This window comes from Triturus cristatus, chromosome 3_1 (genome assembly GCF_964204655.1).
Source record: "Triturus cristatus chromosome 3_1, aTriCri1.1, whole genome shotgun sequence".
In the NCBI taxonomy this organism is placed as follows: Eukaryota; Metazoa; Chordata; class Amphibia; order Caudata; family Salamandridae; genus Triturus; species Triturus cristatus.
Genome location: NC_140583.1, coordinates 391,925,251 through 391,944,142, shown reverse-complemented (window position 1 = coordinate 391,944,142; position 18,892 = coordinate 391,925,251). Strand labels below are relative to the sequence as shown.

At 39.5% G+C, this 18,892-nt stretch overlaps 1 protein-coding gene across 2 annotated transcripts in view; it reads right to left on the bottom strand.

Moving 5' to 3' along the window:
• The window catches only part of MYO5C (myosin VC), a 1,024,918-nt gene that overhangs the window by 886,324 nt on the left and 119,702 nt on the right, over positions 1–18,892 (bottom strand). For both annotated transcript variants that reach the window (XM_085644174.1, XM_085644175.1), the window contains exon 2: positions 4,507–4,617. In XM_085644174.1, the coding sequence (XP_085500300.1) occupies positions 4,507–4,617 (111 nt within the window). The remainder of the gene's footprint in view (positions 1–4,506; positions 4,618–18,892) is intronic.

Genomic DNA, 18,892 nt, shown 5'->3' with positions numbered 1-18,892 from the left:
GGAGGACCCAATGGACAATTGTACTCATCTACTGATTTGTGATTAAGTAGGAAATCCTCACTCCTACTGAAAGATTGAGGGAGAGGAGGGAGAAATCAAAGAGGGTTTGACACAGTGGAGGTGGGGAGACTGGAGCTGCTACTGTTGGCATTGCTTATGTCCACCTCTCCCACAAAAGGGCCAATAGAACTGCTGTGGGGTCTAGACAGACTCACTACAGAATAGGTCAGCAAATGAGACATGGCACATCTGTAATTGAAATGCCCCAGAGTGGAGAAAGTCTTCTCTCTGAAGAGCTTTTCACAATTGAAGGCACATCCATCAGTGTAGATTAGAGATCTCACAAGAATCATGTGTATACATCTCGGCATGCCAGTGAAGTATGATTGCCATTGCCAAAGAACTAGCCATTCAGACACCACATTCCAAGCGGCATTTTGTATATGCTTGGAGGCATCCACATCACAGAAGGGCTAATTCATATGCTCAGGAAAACTAATAACAGCAAATGCATAAAGTCCAAAATACTTCAACTGAATCTCTTTGCTCTAGAGTGAGGCTCTACCATGGCCTGATCTTTGAAGGAGGCTTTGACCTTTCCTATCATCATTTAACTAAGTTTGAGGGTAGAGGTGGCAACAAAGGTGGTCCAGAGCATGGTGCATTCATCAGTTCTATAAGCATCAGTCACTCTGTAATATTTTTAGCATTTATTATTCTGAGGCCTGTTATGTCGTATATCTGTCCATCACACTTTTAGGGCCACCTGTCTCATAGTGTTTCTAATTTGATAACATCTTATTTCTCGATTTCTTGTGACCTGCTCTGCATTATTCGTGTACCACATTAGAAGTAATATTCATTGCAAGTTTTAATTGTATGCTTTTATTTTGCATATTTGTATACTTGAATGTGAGATAGTATTTTTATACTACCGGACAGAGACTGCAAGTGTAAAATGGTGAAATATTCGCAATGAGTTTTCTATTACATGACATCTCAAATAACCATCATATTGTACAATGGTTCGGAAAATCACTTTAAAAGTAGTGTACTCAGTAATTTGTGGGCTAGAGGTGGTGCAGCGCAAAGGTTGCCGACCCTTTATACGTCAGACACTTAAGAAACACACGGTATGAAAGTGCACTTAGCACATGATTCATGTATGGTTTAACGAATTAATGCAAGTGTTGCACTTGACAATCTTAAAGAGTGCCTTCACTGTCGGCTTAGAAAACGTACTCATATAAATGTTTTACATAATTAAGTGTGATTAAAGAAGAACCATCCTTATTTAGCAGATAATGCACTCACCACAGCGGTGAAATGTGACTTTCCCGATGTGTGTGCTACTTCACATGAATAACATTTAATGAATTGAAACTGTGATTAAAACCCTCTGTATATATGTAGAATGTAATCCTACTAGAAACGACATTGCATTTATGTAATGCGTGCATTAATATTGCATACATTTGTTTCAAATGTAGTTGTTAATCATGCTTACAACTGAATATTTTAATGCCTTATTGAATTTTACATGTACTGTGAAGCCTGATGCATTGAAAACGAATATTCATTTGCATTTAAATGTGCACACGTATATTAAATATGCACCATTGAAATTAACATTTAAACTTATCTTAAGTAGGCCTTTGTTTCACCTTTATTTCACCACGCAACATAAAGCTGATTTAACTTTTCCTGCATACTATTCACATGTATTGTTAGTTTAGAACAGATACATTACTGTTCAAGAGATGGGGTAAAAAAGCCTGAGAAAAGGAAGTTGATGAAGTTACACGGAGAAACAGAGCACTAACTAAATGAACTGTTTGACAAAAAGTTACCATCTACGTGTATCTGAGGGAAAGAGGTTGTTCAAATGTACAGTGTGGGACAAACCAGCAATGTTTGAAGTCTGCAACTTCAGAATTTGATGAGTAGAATGGACCCCTGATGATGTGATTGAGGAGGGTGTTGCCCAATGGACTTAGCATGTTATAAATCCCCTTGGATTTTTACTCCAATGCTACGCAGATTTCTTTTCAGATTACTCACCTACCCCTTGCAGAGACTCTGCTGATACCTTCCTACCTTATGCCCCAGAAGACATCTTCTTTGAGTCTCTTCTACCTGAAAGGACTTTGAGAGGTTTTTTAGCTCAATGTTTCCTTTGATTCTTGCTTAAGTGTGGATTAGGCTAATACTTGTTCCTGACCCATGGAAGACTCTTGAACGAGCTTCTGTGAAGCTGACGCTTCCCTACTTGATTACATTTTTTGCCTTAACCTGATTTCCTTTATGGATTGTCTCTGATTTGCCAGGGCTAATTTCCCAAACCACCCTCTGGACTTTGAAATCCTAGAGGATTAATGTATAGGACAGAGAGCCTTAGATTATTCTCTGAGCACCACATTTGGATGCTACTGTTTTGCATTGCCTTTACCGAATTGCTAGTTTGTTTAATACTAATTTCCCTTAATTTCTGTAGGCGTCTGGAAATCCCAGTTGTTATTCTGTATCTTGCCAGCATGGTGCTGAACTTGGTGTATTTGAACTTGATTACTATTTTGTAATAAGTCTGCTTAACCTTAGAAGGGAATACATTTAATGTAGTATGTTGTATTTATAATATTTGCATTTAGTTCATTTGTAAATTGCTGCATTAATTTAAATATCTACTATAATTATTTTCCATATGCTTTGTCTTACGTAGGCTGCAAATAAAGTCATATAAAATAATATTTTGTTATTTCCTGCATGCACGTTATTGGGAAAAGAGAAAGATAATCCATTTTCTTTAAAACCCTGTGACTCTGAGAGGTATCATTGTATTATTATGACATTAAAAAAAGTAAACTTTCTCTATATCAGTTAAGGAGAGATTTGTAGGGCACCACCTCTTCATGTTCCACTCTCAACATGATAGGATGGTGCACCTAAGCTGTTTATGATCCAACAGAAAAATATGGGGTGTGGTAGATTGACGCCTGATAAGGAACTACTTGGTAGGCACAGAAGATGTGCCACTGCCAGAGCCTGCAGAGTTGAGAGGTGCCAAACTAAGGCAATAGATTCATCAACCTCACAGGATGAGGGCTACCTTTGAGGGGTGGCCCTTAGGGAAAAGGGACCATCCTGAAGATATGGAGCATGATCTGTCAAATGGCCTTGTATGTATGTATGGATATACTATTTCTATAGTAATCCTTGAAACATGCATTCACATGGAATCATTCAGAAGCAAATTATGAATATCACAGATATTTCTGTGCGGGCTAAATCCAAAACATACAACGATTAAATCAAAAACATTTTGACGGAGCAATGATAACTCAGCCAGTATGTAGCACAGTTCATCCAAACCGAGTTTTATTCAAAAACAATCACAAAATTCAACAATTATTTTTGGCAGTGTAGAGTGAGAGAATATAGTATCAAAAGACCCCAGGTGTGTAAACAAACCAGAACCAAAGAAATAATAAGAAACTATGTAGCAGCAAAATGAGATGGTTGGTTGATACAAATAAAAGGCAGCAGTTTCAGTTAAAACCACTCATGGATACATAAATTCAATCATTGCATCAGCAAAAGAAAAAAACGTTGTCTGCCTCTGCAATTGTGTCAACTGCGTTTCGACCCTTTAAAGATAATAGGGTCTCATCAGGACTATGGATGCCGAGGGTAGGCTGGGCTGGGCTGGAAAACATAAATAATTTCAGTCGGATCGCTGTACAATTCATTGGTAGGAAGAATTCCTTTGAGGGCAGCAGTCCCATTAGTCCACTCTCATGAGTCACTGGTGGAATAACGGTCAATTAGACTAATATCAAGGTGGCGCTATGATATATAAAAAATGCAAAATAAATATATCCTTTATGAAACATCAAAATATCTTTCGAAATACCTCCATTAACAGATTGCATACTGAAATATAGACTGATTAATGTACTACACCATAATTACATTGAAGGAATTTCAGAAAAATAAGATTTTTGAATTGTGTTACACTTTTGCGAGAAAACCAGATACAAGTTGAAATGTTTATTGAAGAAATTTTAGATCTCCACATAGGCCAACATGTAACGCTTTGTGCACACATTATCTGTGCACCTTGCACAGTTCTTATTTCTACTAATTAGCGCTAGGCTAAATTACAAGTAAAGGTTAAAGTGTGTTAAGCGCTATGAAAGATAACATTAAATATATGGAAACGGTACACCATGTACAACGGATTTATAATATGAAACCAGGAGGAACCCGTTCTGAAAGGTTATTTGGACTGAAACTTGTCAGGGTAAAGAATAAATGGTACACATATGTATTTAAAATACAGAAAATGACAAGACTGTTGACTAAAAGCACTGAAAATGTAAAAGCATGAGTGCAAAAATAAAAGTATTACTTTTACAGTCTGAATGGAAAAACGAGCATTGGTGATTTTATGCCAGTTATTACAGTCAAATATTTCAGAAACGTAAAAGTTAAATAAGGTTTGCTTACAGTTCCATCTTCCAAGCAAAGAAGAAGATCATTTGCTCCAATTTTATAGTCCTTCAAAATTTCAGCGGACTTCCAAACTTCATCTGGATCAGGGATCCAAACCTTGTTGTACTAAAATTGAGAAAAACATCCATGTTAATACACTACAAACACAGAAACAATTATGTGCTTATGATGCAGTAGTGTAACAGACGTGTTCCGCAGACAATATAGAGTTGTACCACATTGCATTGTAAACTGGATGCTCATACTATAAATTCCAGTTGGAAACACAACAGTAAAAAATATTTTAGCATTTTACAGTAACTCATTTTGTTACTAATTACCATTTGCTCAGGTGCCTTTCACTCCTTTAACATTTAGATTTGTCAAGGAAATCCTAATATCTCTAGACGGTTGATATTTAACATATTTATCATTTCCATTTTTATTTCACAAATCCCCCATTCATGTGTATTTTTTTAAGCAAATACATTTGTCCTTATTTTAGGCTATTCCTCTTTAGCACTGTTGAACCCATGTGTGTATCTTTCAATTTATTTCCTCTACAATATAATAATCACTTTGATGAATCCCAGCAATTGTCATTAATTCATTTATTTCAATGTTTTGCATGTAGTGACAACATACATCTTCTTTAGCTTTTGCATCCCATGCACACAAGCAAGAAAAAAATTACTTGGTAAGTGTAACAAATTCTTAGTAGCTACTCTTCTACAGCAAACACTCAGCACACCATTCAAGGTAGGTCTGCCAGTGCTCAGGGCAGAAGGTTATTAAGAGAAGGTATATAGGAGGAGTATCATGTAGTAAGCGGATGTTTAAAAAAACTAGTAAATAATTCTGTTGTATGATAACAATACAACAGACTCAAAGAAAGAAGTGAAAGAAAGAGATGGGTACAGGAATTAGTCATAGGGTGCCCATCACTGCTATATGACGTAAGTGAGGAAATCTGGAGTCTTAGTGGCATACACCACACTTCTAGGTTATGTGTTGTGGGTTTGTACGTAATTACTTGGGCTTGTGGGTTGTTTATATTTGTAGGCAGTTCTATGTTCTGAGAATGTTCGTAGGGGAGGGTGTGGGCAGTTGACTACAGGGAGCTGAACTGAGTAAAGTGTATTGCTCTTGCTCTGTATCTAGTATAATAAAGGACTTGAGATGTACTCAGCCTGAGTTGAGTATCACTTCAATTTGCCGATGAGGAATACCAGGTACAGTGGGAACACATTGCGCATTCTGAAAGTCTACAATGAGTCTATTGAGTGTAACAGATTGTGTCATCTACCGGTTTTAAAGCGTCTTTGGGCATCTAAAGGACCGTACTATCGGAGGACCTTACCACGCCAGGTGGGCAAATTTTGTAACAGGCTTACCAAAATGTGGTGCTTTGCAGTGGTGCATTAACCCTCTTGCCACATGATCCTGCACGAGCCAATGGGCTTGAGAAGTTGGTGTGTGACGTGTTGTCCACACTATCCTGGTTATGCACAAGCGCACGCTTGGGAACTGTTGACTAGCAACGCCTTGAAGCTTTGGGAAGCGCGAGGTGAACTGTGAGGGTGGTTGCCTGGCAACGTAGAATCTTTCTCAGCACGAGGCACGCAGCAAGGTCATCGTACGGGATCCGACATAAGTGCCATTTTGTTTTTGTGGTGCACTGCAGATTCTTTACACAGGGATACTTAAAGGTTTATCAATTGCCGTGTGACATTTTCTTTAGTTTTTGAGGGCAAATACAAATCTGAGTGCCTACTTTTGCCAGCAGTAAGTACATCAGTGTTTCTATCGAATGGTGAAGGTTGGACAGTGGAGCACAATATAAAGGAAGTTCTTTCCCACTGAACTAGTCCATTTCATAACATGAGTATCAAAAGTTTCAGCATCAGCCCTCCTCAGCCCTTCCAGTTGGCAGGATTGGAACCCCCCTCTTAAATGGATTCTTAAAGAGCATTTTACAAACTATATTGAGGCCAACGACGATGCAGAAGAAATGTTTGATGCTCAGAAAAAAAGGATTATTTTACATTTGTTAGGTACTTTGGGGTTAAAAATGTATTCTTATATAACTAAGACACCTGTATTGGGGGGACATACATGTTTTAGCTGCTGTATTGCATGATTTACACAAACATTTTATTTCTAAAGTATGCATTGGCATTAGTAGGTATGAATTTTTCCAGCACAAGAAGACTAAAACTGAAACCATAGATGAATATGTTCCAGACCTACAAAAGTTGGCATATGATTACAAATTTGGCACAGTGCAGGATGACCTAATAAGGGATCACGTTGTAATGCATGCTAGCAATCCTGCTATACAGTACAAATTGAGGTTAAACGGAGATTCTCCATTGGAAAATATTTTAGCGCAGGTAAAGGAGGCTGAAATTTCAGAAAAAAGCACAGTTGCTTTGAAATATAACGAGAAGGAGACAAACTTGGTTAACAGGGTTTTGGAAAGTAAAAGTTACAGAACCAAGGGTTGTGTTGCACAGAGTAAGGACAAATGTAAGGTGAATGAGAGAACTGTCAAAGACAGATATTATAGGTGTGACAGCAAGGATCACCTAGCGTACAGCAAAGTTTGTCCTGCTTTGAAACAAATGAGTAGTAACTGCAGCATCAAAGGCGCTTATGCTAAAGTGTGCAGAAGGAAAAAATTTGTTAATTATGAATATGAACGTCGCACGAACCCAGAGCAAACTGAGTCTGATTGGGGTTCGGTAGATGATCAACTTAATATAGTGATGAATGTTAAGGAGAAATTGGTTTTGAATACCAGTGATTTCCCATGTAAAGGCAAACCTGAATGTTGGATGACGACTGGTGGTGTGGGAATAACTATGCCAAATCTGGTTCCCATTTCACTATTGTGAATAAGAAAGCCTAGAGAGAGGTTTGTGAGGAAGATTGGTGAATCTTTACTTCAGCCGGATATCAACCCAGAAGGTTTCGGAGGTAAGAAAACTGAAATGATAGGTTTGAGGTGGATTACGTTCGATTTCAAACATAAGAGGTCACAGGGGAAGCTCTGCATAATGAAGAGAGGGCCATCTGTGCTGGGTTGGTGTGACTAGAAAGAACTACATGTAGTTCTGCAATTTCGTCCTGCAGCACACGCTAATATATGCATTTAAATTCGTTTAACAGTAGTGTTACAAAATTCATAAGCTTTTGTTCATCTGTTCTTTATTTTCTTAAGGTGTTCTTAGCCAACATGTGTTTCGTCGCATCAGGGAATCAATCCCGTGACTTCATCAGGGATGTGAACATATCTCGGTTCTTTCCTCGCGTGTACGCTCCATAATCAATCTGATTACGGAGCGTACAAGCGAGGAAAGGGCACTCACTTCGGATATACAGGGAAGACAAGACAAAGAGACACACATTGATCCTGAGGAGGGAGCTTACATAATCTAGCCATAAACGCACAGAAGCGAATACACTTGGGAAAAGACGCCAGGACAGAATTAAAACCGGCATGAAGATAAGAACAACCGGGATACTTTAACAGCCCTGATGAAGTCGCGGGATTGATTCCCCGATGCACTGAAACACGTATTTGGCTAAGAACACAATAGGAAAATAAAGAACAGATGAACAAAAGCTTATGAATTTTGTAACACTACTGTTAAACGAATTTGAATGCATATATTAGCGTGTGCTAAAGGATAAAATTGCATATTTGTTGACTCCGGTCACATTTTGGGGAGAAGGGTGTTCTCTCTACCCCCAAGCACCGCGTTACACCTGAGGAAAATTAAGTAATATCACGAATCCGGGATGCACCGTATCCCTTGATAAAATCATCCAAATTTATCTAATACATATAGATCTGGACCCAAATAGCTAAGAGCAAGTCTTAATTCTGGATGATGGTACAGCTATAGGAGATCTTTTATTGAAGAAACTGCCTATTGTATTTAAGAAGGAGTTGGGTAACCTTCTAGGTTTGAGCATAAAATCCGATTGAAAAAGGATGCGTGCCCCATCATTCAGAAGGTTAGGAACGTTCCCATAGCTATAAGGGAAGAAGTGTCCAAAGAACTGGAGAAACTAGTGTCATCTAGTGTTTTAGAACCGGTGGAGGTATCTGAATGGATTTCTCTGGTGGTGGTAGCTTGGCACAGCAATGGCAGAATTGGGTTATGTGTTGACATACGCCATCTTATTCAAGGGTGCTCAATGGTCCTCTACAATTGATTTTTTATCTGCTTATCAGCAGGTTTCTCTGGCTCCAGATGCAAGGAAATATAAAGCTTTTATTACCCCAAGTTCAAATGAATGCCTTCGGGCTGGCTTCAGCCGCTGCTGTTTTCCAGCATTGAATGTTTAATCTTTTTGGCAAGGAAAAGGACATCATGTTTTCTCTGGACGACATTTTAGTTTTTGGAAACACCAAAAGAGAACATGATGGCATGTTCTACAAAGCTTTGTCCATTCTAGAAGCCATGGGTTTGACCTTAGAGTTCTAAAAATGCATAGTTGCAGAAAGGAGGGTCAGCTGATTGATGAACCTAAACCTAAATTATCACTTGTGAAAGGAATAAAAAATGCAGCTACACCCACATTCAAGGATGATGTACAGTCCTTTCTTGGTCTAGCAGAGTATTGCGCAAAATCTATACCTAAATTTGCAGAGAATTGTTACCATATTATACAATTGTTTAAACAGGGGAGCAAATATTTATGGTCACGATAATGTGAAGACGATTTTGGTATTATAAAGATCTGTATCAGCATTGCAACTTAACTGAGTAGTTTGACCCTAATGCTAAAAGTATTGTAACTACGGATGCCAGCAACAAGGGTTTGGTAGCTATGCTCACACAAATTGATGGCAGAGGTACTGAAAATTTAATAGCTTTTGCTTCAAAGACATTAACACCCACTGAGGAGAATCACAATTCATTGTAATCATAAACCTTTGGTGAGATTGCTGGCGACAGAAGGAACAGTCAATGCCTCGGCAAGAATAGCTAGAATTTCCATGTGGATTAAGGATTTTATTAATAAGATTATATGTATGCCAGGCAAGGCTAGCAAATTAGCATATTTTTTTTCTAGGATGCCAGCACAATTGGAGGTCTGTGGTTAATGCGTGCTCAAATCAACTCACTCTTGGAATACTGTTTGTTCTACATTTATAACAAAACATGTGTTTTTTTCAACTTCAGAAACACCTAAAATTGTTAGACGCCAGACCTAATAAAAAACATTAACTATTTCTATTTATCTTATTTCCAGCCACTGCTTACTAACGTTTGTGCCTTCCATTAGCACCACAACCCTAAACTGTCCTTGGATTTGGTTACAAATTGAAATGCCATGCACTATGAGAGAGACTCTCTAAATATCCTATACAGAAGCAAATCTTCATTTAGTAAGGAAGGTCAGGCTGTAGCATCAAGATACATTAATGCCAGTAAACAACGACTTGAGTTTGTCACCTTATGTTGCAAAGTGGATTATTAGTAGTGCTAAATATGCATCTACTACTGGCACTAAGGCCAGTAACATAGTCTAGGGCTCAGAATAGGTCTCAGAAAATTATTCCCATGCTCAACCCTTGGTAGCATGGCTGCGAGCAGGCAGGCTTAACTTCAGGGACAGGTATGTAAAGCATTCAAAAACAGCAATTCTGTACATAATTAAGACACAACACACAATAAAAATCCTGGGGAGATATGAATAAAGATTTAGCACTATGTAGCAAACCTATAGCACCTTATGGGACATCTGGTGGCGCTAGACGGGGACAAAGTCAAAGATTCACGCCTACCACGGTGAAGCCCTTAAGCCTCGTCAAAGTTTTACCTTCAGACGTAGAAACATTTCTGGTGCGTTTTCTGCCAGGGTCCCTCAATGCTCTTCACCAGTCTGGGTTTGGTGAGGGTTCACCGGCTTGCTTTCCAGGGAGCTCCTGGTCAAAACCTGGAAATCGGACCTTTGTAGCTTTTCAGCAGGATGAACCAGCAGGACAGGCCGGATTGCAGTTGAAGGCAGCAAGCTTGGCTCTTGTGGTTGAGTCGGTCCCTCTCCGGAGCTTTTTTCCAAAGTTGCCCCAAAGTTCTCCAAACTTCTGGAACTTCTTCCTGTAGTGCATCTGGAGACCTCTAAGTATCCGAAACACAATCCAGGAGTCTGGAATCTCTAAGATGGCCCCTGAAAGTTTGGGACTTCAGTTCCCACAATCCACTTGGACAAAACCCTTACAAAGCCACTGGAAACACTCCAGACTGGATACTCTTGGTGGTTATGGTCTAAGTGAGCTCTGTTAACCTGTAGCTTGCAGGGAGTCCACTCTTTATTCCTCTTGAAGCACGTTAGGTACACAGGGTTGTAGTTCCAGATTGTGCAGCAAGCGCAGTCAGTCAGACTACAGGGCCTGGCTGGTGCAACTCAAACTTCTAGCATTGACTCTTCTTCTTCATTTAGTTTCAAACAACAGATCTTAGGGTTTCTGCCCCTCTCTGATACTTATTCAGTGTTCTCTCTGGTCAAGCAGGATGGCACTCCTGCCCAGTGAGGTGCAAGGCAACACGCCAGAGCATGACATCTTCCTCCAAAGTGTGGCATAATAGTCTCCCAGAAAGCACTATTTCTCCAAACTTCAATATGGATGAAATCTCAGCAGAAGAGCAAGAACTAGTTAAAGCAACTTCCAAAGCTCTTCTTCCCCTGACACCTGAAAATTCCTTCCTTAAGCCTGTCATCTGACTGGGTTCAGTGGGAATGGGGTAGATGGCCTTGGCATTTTTTGCCTGTCCCCTTCTTTATTTGAAGCTAATGGTTTGTGACCCCTCCACCTGTTCTCTGGCATTTCTGTGTAGCAGAGCCCTCTCCTACCAGATAGCCTCTGTCCCTGGGTGCCACCTATCACTTCATCAAAGCAGCCTGGATAATCTTCTTAACTCTTGATCAATCAGTAAAGAGAGCAGGAAGGCTGAATTTTGGCTTACTGACAAAAAATTCTAATAACTTCTTTTCTGTATATTTCAGGATAAATTCAACAATAGCATATTGTTAGATTTATCAATACCATCCGCCTATATCCTTGAATGATATATTCCTAACGATAGGTATCCATTAATAAACGTTTGCTATGTTAACCTATGTGGTTGGGGTTCGAAAATTGGAAAATGAAATGCCCAATTCCTCAAACACCAGGGCCTATTAAACATCTTTTATAAGACCCTGTGTATAGCTACATGGCCCCCCACCCCTGGGACACCTAGGGGAGACTTTAGGGGACCTGAATATGCAAACATAATGTTGATCCTCACTCCCCAGTGCTCCTAACGCAAAAGTCGATTTTGGGAAGCACTTTACTACAATGAGGAAAGTGAAATGTGCAACTTCTCCACCCCTAGGGTATATAAAACGACCTTTGTAAGGACCCTCCTTTTAAGTACCCGAGCCTCCCTCACCACCTCTGGGACACCTAGGGTTGAACCCGGTGGTATCTAATATGCCAAAATATTGTAGTTTATCAATTTTTAAGTGCACTTACCAACAAAGTCGAGTTTGGGCACAATTTTCATTTAAAAGCAGTGCTTCTTTTAAAATGACCTCAGGCTCTTGTCAGTGCACACGTGCAAGTGCAGAAAAAGCTGCAGGCCTCTGAACTGCCATGCCCCATCATATACTAGGAATTTAAAGGTAGTTTTAATCCCCCTGCCCTATTATGTACTAGGGACTTATAGGGTAGGTCATACCAATCATAGCGGTATCCTAACATATAATGTACCCTAAAGTGTATGTGTGTTTTCACTGTGCTTTCACCATATCACTGGCCCTGGGCCTGGTTAGGTAGAGCTCAGGGACAGTCAGTGTCAGATACCACCATTACCAATCAGCAAAAAATGGAGGTGTGCCCAGGGCACAGGATGGCTTTGCAACACCTTTGTATTTGTGTTTATAGATCTTAGTATACGATCTACCCTCGATGGTATTTGGGATGTGCACTCAGTTATAAAGTTGCAAAGTGAGCAACAGAAAGAGAGAGCACAAACAGGATTTAAAGTCTTTTACTTGCCACAATTATCCTTTAACTCATGGCGAGAAGCTCCTTTTAACCCCTTCGCCGCGGCACAAATTCCGCCGTGGCGCTGGGGGGGTGCGGGGTGAGCGCGGCGCGGCCATGCTCGTGACGGAACCACGCCGTCATGAGTCACGGGCGAGCTGTGCTCATGACGGCGTGGTTCCGTCACGACTCCGCCCACTCTTTATTTCGCCCGCACAGGCGGGGAATCATCGACGCGTGGGCGGAGCGGCCACAGCATGACGGAGCCACGCCGTCATGAGCACACGCCGCCCGTGGCTCATGACGGCGTGGTTCCGTCATGCGCACGCAAGGGGTTAAAAAGTATGCGATTGTTTACAATCAATGGACCAAAAAAATTACATACTGATTATTTTCTGTGAAGATATTGCCTTTGCAAACCTCTAAAATAATGCTATACCAGAGCAGATACTGTATTAGGTCCAATAATGTCTGAAATGTGTATTCGATACCATGATAACGGACAAACTGATACCTCAGCTGCTGCCATTCAACCAGGAAATGTGTGTTAAAATCTTGGTGCTGCTTCGTGACACAGCTCTGCAGACAAGGTGAGCATTCCAGAGTTAGAACCTTTATATTTGGTGCGATATTTTCAGAAATAATTCTACAATACCACAGAATGAAATAATTAAGCCTTGCACATTGACATGTTAAGTTTGTATAATTGTACATCACTAAGTAGAGAAATAAAAGAATTTAATTAAAAAAACTAGCAATGTTGCCTTCTCATTACAAGACAAAAACTTCACAATGTAGGATTTAAAATCATTACGTAGAGAACATTACACCCAATAGTAATGCAGTTTTCTTTAAACCACATGATGTTGGTTGAAATACTAGCTTAACTACTTCACACGGTGTATATTTCACTGCAAATGTAAAAATTTTAAACCAATAACAACAGAAATAATGGACAGAATACATATACATATACATGATAACGTGAGAACATCGCAAATCAAATATCCCGGCCCAAGAAAAAGAAAATAATTTCTCCATTGCAGAGGCTCAAAATGCAGGAAGCCAAAGTCCGACGGCAGAACAGTGTCATTCAAATGCATCGCTTCTCTGTACGAAGGAAGAACACACGGGGATCCTGGCCCTAGAAGGAGCAGAACCTGATGTTGACATGTGGCTGGCATTCGACCCAGGAAACCACCCAGCCAGCTCGCTAAAGGCAAGCAATTTGGGATTTGTATTTGGCATTCATTTATATTTCCTACTCTGGGTCAAAGTCCCAGTCCAGGACTTTATTCAGTACCTATTCATACTCCAGAAAACTCCTCTTTTTTCTTCAGAATGACTAGTAGGTGGAGCTGACAAGAGTCCTGTAATTGACAAGTTCAGACTATTACAACTCCATTGATAGTGGGCTCCCCAAGATACTTAAGGGGCTGTTTACAAGTCCCTATCGCAATAGGAACGTCACTTTTAGTGACGTTCCTGTGGCGATATGTGCTTCGCCTTATTGACAAGACTTAATGTGGCTTAACGTTGCCTTGTAAATGAGGTACCATTTCACGCTGTAATTAGCGTTAAAGGGGATGGCGTTCCACCACAACACCACAACTTTGTATAGCCTGATATCCATAAAGGAACACAACCAGTGACCTTTCCATGTGAACTATGTGTTTCACGCAACCAAATGTATAAACTTGACATGAGTATAACTAGCAGCACAATCATTTCTATATAAGTACCATTTACATTCAGCTCATATATATGTATATACGTATTAATAGGATGTTCTCGTTAACTGGGCAGCAGAGTAATATAAAAACATGTATATATATGTAATAAGGATGTTTTTGTTAACTGTTAACTGGGAAGTGGAGCAGGTCCCAACATTATTTATGATTCGTACCCTTTTGGCGGTCCACTAAGATCATATGTGTGTAATATAGCAATATGGTTTATTCAGTACAATTCACTGTAATAATTGTTTATTTGTGCTTGACGAGCTATTAGTGTAATTTTATTTTCTGTTGCTTGTTTTCATTTCTCTCACTTCACCTAATGGTTATTTACTTCGGGTGACTGTTCTGCTCACGTTTCTTGTAGCACACACAAATCAACATGGCCGCCGCGCATTGTAGTCTCGTACACTCATCAGTCCGATCTCGATGTTTAGTAACTCGTGCGCGAATACACGCAAACGCCAGAAAGTTTATAAACTGTGAAGTACTGACCAAGCGCTGTTCACATATCGAGACCACACTGTATGTGGCCCTCAACCGTCTTTTAAGTAAGTTTAGAGCCAATCTATATAGCTTCGCATAGCGGGGGTATACACTTTAATTTTGGTTATTCTCAACTTTACTTCCATGAACATGTTTTTTGGTGCAGAGAGGACGTGTTGTTCACGAGTACCTCCAATTCTATGTTTCAAGCCGATAAGCCGGTGTAGAAGCAGTAAGGTGAAATGCACGGTTTTGATTCACACGAGTGGTGAAGGACTAGGGTAATTTGGAATTCTATTGTGATAGTAACAGTGAGGTTTTTTTACATTCTTTGACAGGACAACCTTGGGTGATTTTTGCATACAAAAGAACACTCGTCTCGATATGCATTTGAAGTACAGATAGGTAAGCCAAGAGTCCTTTGGTAGACTAATAATAGCCTTCTTCTTGCAATTTTGGCCACACAGACATTGATTTTGACGCTGCCCACTATTTACAAGGGCAGCGTTAATAGGAGGCAGCGCCAAAATTAAGTCCCGAGAAAACCTGGTCTTAAACAGGTGAAACGAGGAGCAATGCTTTATTTCTCTTCGTTTTTGCTGTTTCCTTGTGTGCTGCATTGTAGAGTACACACAGAAACAGCAAAAGCCCATTGATTGTTTACGTGCAGAGTTGACCCTTCCTGCACATAAAAAATCTTTGAAAAAAATTACATTTTGTAACTTCTATGTGTTCTGGATTAAGTGACAAAACGCCATTTAAAGATTGTTTATGTGCAGGAAGGGATACCTTCCTGCACATAAACAATCTTCCCCTCAACGCAAACACCCTTGCACTATGGTGCTAGGCTGATAAATTTAGCGACAGCACAGGGGGAAACACAGGGCTGCACCATATTGTTAGTTCTTTAAATTTATTATAGCACCGTACCAACTCTTGGCGCACCATCTTGAACTCTTGTATTTTTCACTGCACAATCCTGAGAATACCACTTATAGTGCATGTTTCACTTTCCTTACCAAACATCCCATCCATAGAGTATGTCCCATGGCCACTGATCCCAGTTCCTATGTTCTCTCATTTTGCCCATACAAAATAATGGATCTGTCCTCTCAAAAAGGAATGATTAATGATTTTTGGTAATGTAGGAGCTCGATTAACAGGACCTTGACCAGTGCATTCCACAAGTAATTGCATAGATTCTTTTTTTTAAATAATTTCTATTTTAATTATTTATGTTGTCTCCTTCCCCAAACCCCCCTTTATTATCCCCTCCTTTTCTTTCCCCCTCCTTTTCTTTTCACCCTCTTCCCCCAGCCCCCTTCTCCCCATTTTTCATTTAATAGGCATCGATCTCATGCATCAATTAATATATCCTGAAGATGATCCCAATGTTATGTTCGAAGGGATCGAAACGTTGTCGACTTTACACACCTTGACACAATAATTTACGGCTTATCATTATGTGCTATGGTGTAGCAGTATATTTCCTCCTGTCTAATTGTTGAATTGTGTTTCAGACCTTGATTTTCTATAAGCCTGAGTTTTCCTTTCCATTTTGATATTGTCCCACTTGTAAGTGTGTTGTATTGTTAAAAGTTCACATTAAACAATGACAAATGAATATAGACATCATTGTATTTCTATATTTACGTTGATCAAGTCTCATTATGCTGTGAAGGACGGTTGTTTTTGTAAAATATTCTGGTACGCAAGGTCACTGACCAATTAATTGGGCTCCATTGTCTATGTACAACATTGATATACCTGATGGCCTGTTGTTTACTATACAACATTGTGCTGGTGGTTCAAGGGAACAAGGAAGGTAATACCTAGAGGTGCTTTATAGTTTCATTTCTTGCTGTCATTTTTGCTCCCCTCGCCCTCCACCTGTTCTGGTTTCCCACCATTTCATATCTGAATAGTTTCTGGAAGTTTCATGTCTGTGTTCTGGCTTAAAAGTGCAGCTGTTGCCAAACAATTATGTGAGAATCACCAAGAGAGGGGCTTTGGCTCCGTCCACATATCGGGAGTCAGGACTTCGTGTTTTAACTGAGCAGAATTTGTGTGCTTCCATCAAATAGTGCTAGCCCTCCACGCAGCTGTGATGATTTATTCAGCTGTTTTAGTTTGAATGCTCAGGGTCACACACATGACATTGTAATCCTATTAAAGTGTCTTAGATAACTAGATAATTACAGTGTTTTTCTCTGGCAGCAGCACAGATGAAGGAGTCCAGTTATTAACCCACCTATATGCTTAGGTCTGGCATGACAATACAACTGTCTCCTGACATTATGTCATTAACAAAAAACAGCTTTCCGAGTCCTACTGACAGAGGTCCCTGACTACAGAATTTCGATTGGGCTGAATTTGTGTGTTTCCACTATACAAACTACATGTATTGCACCTTTTGGCTTGTGGCCACTTTTACTTGATGCAGTAAGACTGAGTTGGTTATGGTGGCAAGCAATGGCCATGGCTACAGGCCTAATCTGTTTATTATAAAATATTATGATAAAGGCTCTAGGCCTAACGTATTTTTTGTGAAAAGCTTAGGTAAAAAGTGATAGGCATTTAGGTGTGAATTGTTATTACTTTATACCTACTATTATAATAAATCTCACATAAAGGTATTGTGTTGCAAGGAATATCACAGATCACCAAAGCAGGCTAAGTTTTGATGTTGTGTACCCACTATGACAAACCTGGGGGGTTTCTTAAGTGATGATTTTGTTAGGCTCTGTTGAGTGGGGTTGCATATTGTTTTGCAAGCTTTATTTTCCTATATATTTGCAGTTTTATAACCTTATGCATTATGGTTGCCAGTTTATGCACACTTAATAGGGCCGGTGTTGGGTAAAGTGTAAAGCCAAGGTTAAAGGGTAAACAGTTCATTGGGAAAAGCATGCCATATTTCATAGATTTGATCTCTATATTATAACATTTGATGGTAAAGCCAATAGGCCTGACCTACTCACTGTGAAAGCATGCATAAAAGACAATAGGCTTTTAAGGATGGATTATTATTACACTGTCCACACTGAAGGCTAGAACATTTTTACTTGGAATGTCAAAGATCACTTTAGTAGGTAAGCGTTTTGCTGCTGGTGATCTACCCGATGGAACTATGGGGATAGAATTTATGAATTACAGTAATCCTTAATAGTCTCTCTTAGAAGAAATAGTACTTTGTTTTGCCAACTGTTGCCAATTTTGTATACATTTGTACTTTTATGGCCATACGCTAGAAGGTTGCCTTGTGCAAAGCTTATACTCAGTAGAATGGACGTCAGTTGGTTATAGTGACTAGCCAATAATAAAGGCTATATGCCTGACTAGTTATTAAGAAAAGTTGCAATAAAGGCGGTAGGCCTGATATATTGACTGGAAAAACATATGTCAAACTCAATAGGCATTTTAGAGTGGCTTATTATTAATCTGAACCAAAGCTTAAAAGCCTACACACAGTTTTTTACATGGAATCCCATAAACAATCTTAATAGGCAAGGGTTTTGATGTTGGTTACCCCCTCTGACAAATCATGAGTAGAAGATTTGCACTTGTGAGAATCTGAGAATCCTTGTTAAGCCCTGTTATGACATGTACTATGCCAACTGTAATTCTGTATACATTTGCAGTTTTATGACTATATACCAGAAAGCAGCTTTGTGGGAAAGCTTATGCTCAGTACAGCAGGCCTTAGTTGGTTAAGGTGACAAGTCATTAATAACCGTTACAGGCCTGATTGGTTCACTAGGAAAACACATTTCTTTTGTCATACGCCTGATCTGTTTATCATGAAAGGTTATACATATATACGTGTAGTGCACCGTACAATCAGTATTCACAAACGTTAGTCCAATCTTGTCATGTGTCGCCCAAGGTAATGTTTATTTTTATTAGAAATGGAACAGAAGAGCCAACGCGTTTCATTCACTATATGTGAACTTTATCAGGGCTTGAATTTTGACTTTCAAGATATATGTGTTATCAATGTGATATTCTAGTATATATAATAGACTTCAATTCATTGGATCCTCATATATTTGATGGCGAGCGTGTTTCATCATCGTTCTTGTATAAAGAGGAAATGAGAAACCTTGATATGTGCCATTTTTAAACTTTTGAA